Source organism: Bison bison, unplaced genomic scaffold (assembly GCF_000754665.1).
Source record: "Bison bison bison isolate TAMUID 2011002044 unplaced genomic scaffold, Bison_UMD1.0 scf7180017864371, whole genome shotgun sequence".
Classification (NCBI taxonomy): domain Eukaryota; kingdom Metazoa; phylum Chordata; class Mammalia; order Artiodactyla; family Bovidae; genus Bison; species Bison bison.
In genome coordinates, this window is record NW_011494943.1 from 9463090 (window position 1) to 9465816 (window position 2727).

A 2727-nucleotide genomic window follows, 5' to 3' on the forward strand; every position below is an offset into this window, starting at 1 on the left:
TGTTGGTCTCCACGGCAGTGGGATCCACGGAGCAGACAGGGGACGCCAGTTCCTGGAGCCCTGGGCCCAAGTCCTGTGGTGAGTTGAGCCCAACCCCAGGACTCTATGGCTACCCCTACCACCCTGGCCTTGTCACCCAGGAAAGGCAGAGGGCAGCCCAACTGTAGAGGAAAGAAAGGAGGGAGCCTTAGTCCTGACCTGGGCAGACTTGGCCCTGCTACTTTTTAGCTGTGACCTTAGACACATTAGTGGTGGCTCAGATGGTAAAGAATCTGCCTGCAGTGTGGGAGACTTGGGTTCAGTCTCTGAGTTGGGAAGGTCCCCTGGAGAAGGGAATGGCAACCCACGCCAGTATTCTTGCCTGGAGAATTCCATGGACAGAGGAGCCTGGTGGGCTACAGTCCATGGGGTCGCAGAGAGTTGGACACAACAGAGTGACTAACGCTTTCTTTAGACAAATCAATTAACCTCTCGGTTTCCTCATCTTTAAGGGGGGACATTGTGGGGTTGTGAGGATTCAACCTAGGTTCAAGGCTACATTCTGCTGGATCCTGCAGAGAGTTACTGACCCCTACTGGGTGCCGACTAGTCCAGGCCCTGCACTGGGTGTGGTCTGGTAAAGTCCTCGTTCCCTGGATCCCACCCCTCCTGGTTTGGTGACTGACCTTCACCTACTTGAGTTGGAGGGATGCACACCTGCTGGGGACTTGGGCCCTGCTACAGGGGACCCCCAAGGACCACCCTGGGGCCAAAGGGAAGTGGCGGGGTATCAGGCACCTCTGGCGAATCTCTGGGCATTCTGGTGGTCCCTCTGCAGCATCTCCTCGGCGTCAGCCAGTCCCACCAGGGCAGCTGCGGCCAGCACCCCTGCCTGGCGCATCCCTCCACCCAGGGCTTTCCGGAGGCGCCAGGCTTCTTCAATGAAGTCCTTGGGTCCCCCAACCAGGGCCCCCACTGGTGCACCGAGGCCCTGAAGGAAGAGAGGAGTCCTGCCCGCCTACCCGTGGGTGTGCGTCTCTGTTCTCAGGGCTCTGGAGGGCGCAAGAGGGATGTGGAGGGGCAGACACTGTGGCCTCATTAGGGGAGAGGGTTAGAGGACCCAGGGTGAGCACCTGCCTGCCCAGCAGCCCCAGGACACAGCTCAGCCTCTTGCAGTGGGCACCTCCACCCTTCTGTAGCTTCCCTACCTTGGAAAAACAGAGAGACACAGAGTCGCAGTGCTCCACAATGCAGGCAGGGGGCACGCCCAGAGCCACCGCGGCGTTCATCAACCGCGCCCCATCCAGGTGGACGCGGACCCCATAGCGTTGGGCCAGCAAGTGCACCTGCGGGCAAGACGCAGGTGGGGTCAGAGGGGCTGAGCTGGGGGGAGGATGGGTCTCCAAAAGGTCACTAGAAAGTCACTGGGCTTGTCTCCTGGAGGAAGGACGAAGGGTCTGCATGGTTGGTGACCAGCTTGGCCATCTGGAACCTGAGCAGTCACTCTGGGTCTGGGCCTGGGCCGTCCTCTATGAAAGGGGGTCGACGATAAGGGCTTTATCTCCTGTTTATGGCGGGCTCACTGCAGGCCAGACCACGGATGCTTCGTCCTGTCTAAGCAGCACCACAGCGCCATTGGAGGGGAGCCCTCAGCCCTGTTTCCCAGGTGAGGGCGAGCTGGCCCTCAGGCCATTGCACGGAGAGTGCCAGCGCTCAGGCCTCGCACTCTGGCCATAAGACCTGGCCAAGCTGGTGCTGCCCGGGGACTCGCCCCCAAGGGTGGGTCTCTGCTCTTTGGAGGAAGGTTGGGGGCCTGGGGGGTTCTACACTGGGCCATCATCTCCTTTGCAGCTGCACCTAGAATCACACCCGTGTCTCCCAGAGCAGTTCTGGCCACTGATGGGCACACAGACATGTTTCAGAGGAGACTAAACCCCAGGAGGGGACCCAGGGGACAGAAAGCCAGTAGCTGGCTAGTGCTGGGGGCACAGAGGTGGGGCTGGGCCTACCTGGCGTAGGTATTCCATGGGGAGGACCCGGCCCCCCGAGCTGCTGTGGGTGTTCTCCAGGCAAATGAGCTCACAGACCGGGTGGTAGGGGCTCCCAAGGCCCCGTGTGACCAGCCTCTCCAGCTCAGCCAGGTCCAGGGTGCCGTGGGGCAGGTCTGGGAGGGGGTGGGAGTGCACCCCTGCGATCTGCAGGGGGCAGAGGATAAGGTCCAGGGGTCCAAAAGTACCTCCTACCCCTGTCTTGTCTGCTCCTCCCCAGCTCTGGGCAATGGAGGCTTCCACCTGAGCTGTAGCCATGGGCACAGACATCCCAGCCAGGGGGGATGGAAGACACCATGTTTGCCTGAGAGGTTGGCGTCCCTCCGGCCTGAGCGCCCAGTGCACTGAGTGCCCACTAGGGGGCAGCAGGCATACAGCCAGCATACAAGCTGCAGGACTGAGCCTAGCCTGCCCCTGCGTGGTCAATCTGGGAATGGCTCTCCTTCCTGCCTCCCCCAGAGAGGCCACCGGCCCAGCCATTTCTTCCTCTGCAGGTCCCAGCCTGGTGCCTGGGAAGCAGGTTCCCACCACAAGTGTTGAGCATCCTGTGCTGGCCCCAGGGTGAGAGGTGCTGGGTGCTTACCTGAGCCACCCCGCCCTGCTCATAGACATGGAGGTGGCATTCGTGCCCCAGGAGGAGCTGGGAGCCCCGGCGCCGGCAGTGACACATCACTAAGGTAGATGGGGTGGGAGCAGTGTT

At 61.5% G+C, this 2727-nt stretch overlaps 1 protein-coding gene across 1 annotated transcript in view; it reads right to left on the bottom strand.

Moving 5' to 3' along the window:
• LOC105000398 (probable low-specificity L-threonine aldolase 2) overlaps positions 1 to 2727 on the bottom strand; it is a 6273-nt gene that overhangs the window by 776 nt on the left and 2770 nt on the right. The window contains exons 3-7 of the mRNA XM_010856264.1: positions 2611 to 2699; positions 1989 to 2174; positions 1188 to 1325; positions 778 to 970; positions 2 to 60 (exon numbers count right to left, since the gene is read on the bottom strand). Of these exons, the coding sequence (XP_010854566.1) occupies positions 2 to 60; positions 778 to 970; positions 1188 to 1325; positions 1989 to 2174; positions 2611 to 2699 (665 nt within the window). The remainder of the gene's footprint in view (position 1; positions 61 to 777; positions 971 to 1187; positions 1326 to 1988; positions 2175 to 2610; positions 2700 to 2727) is intronic.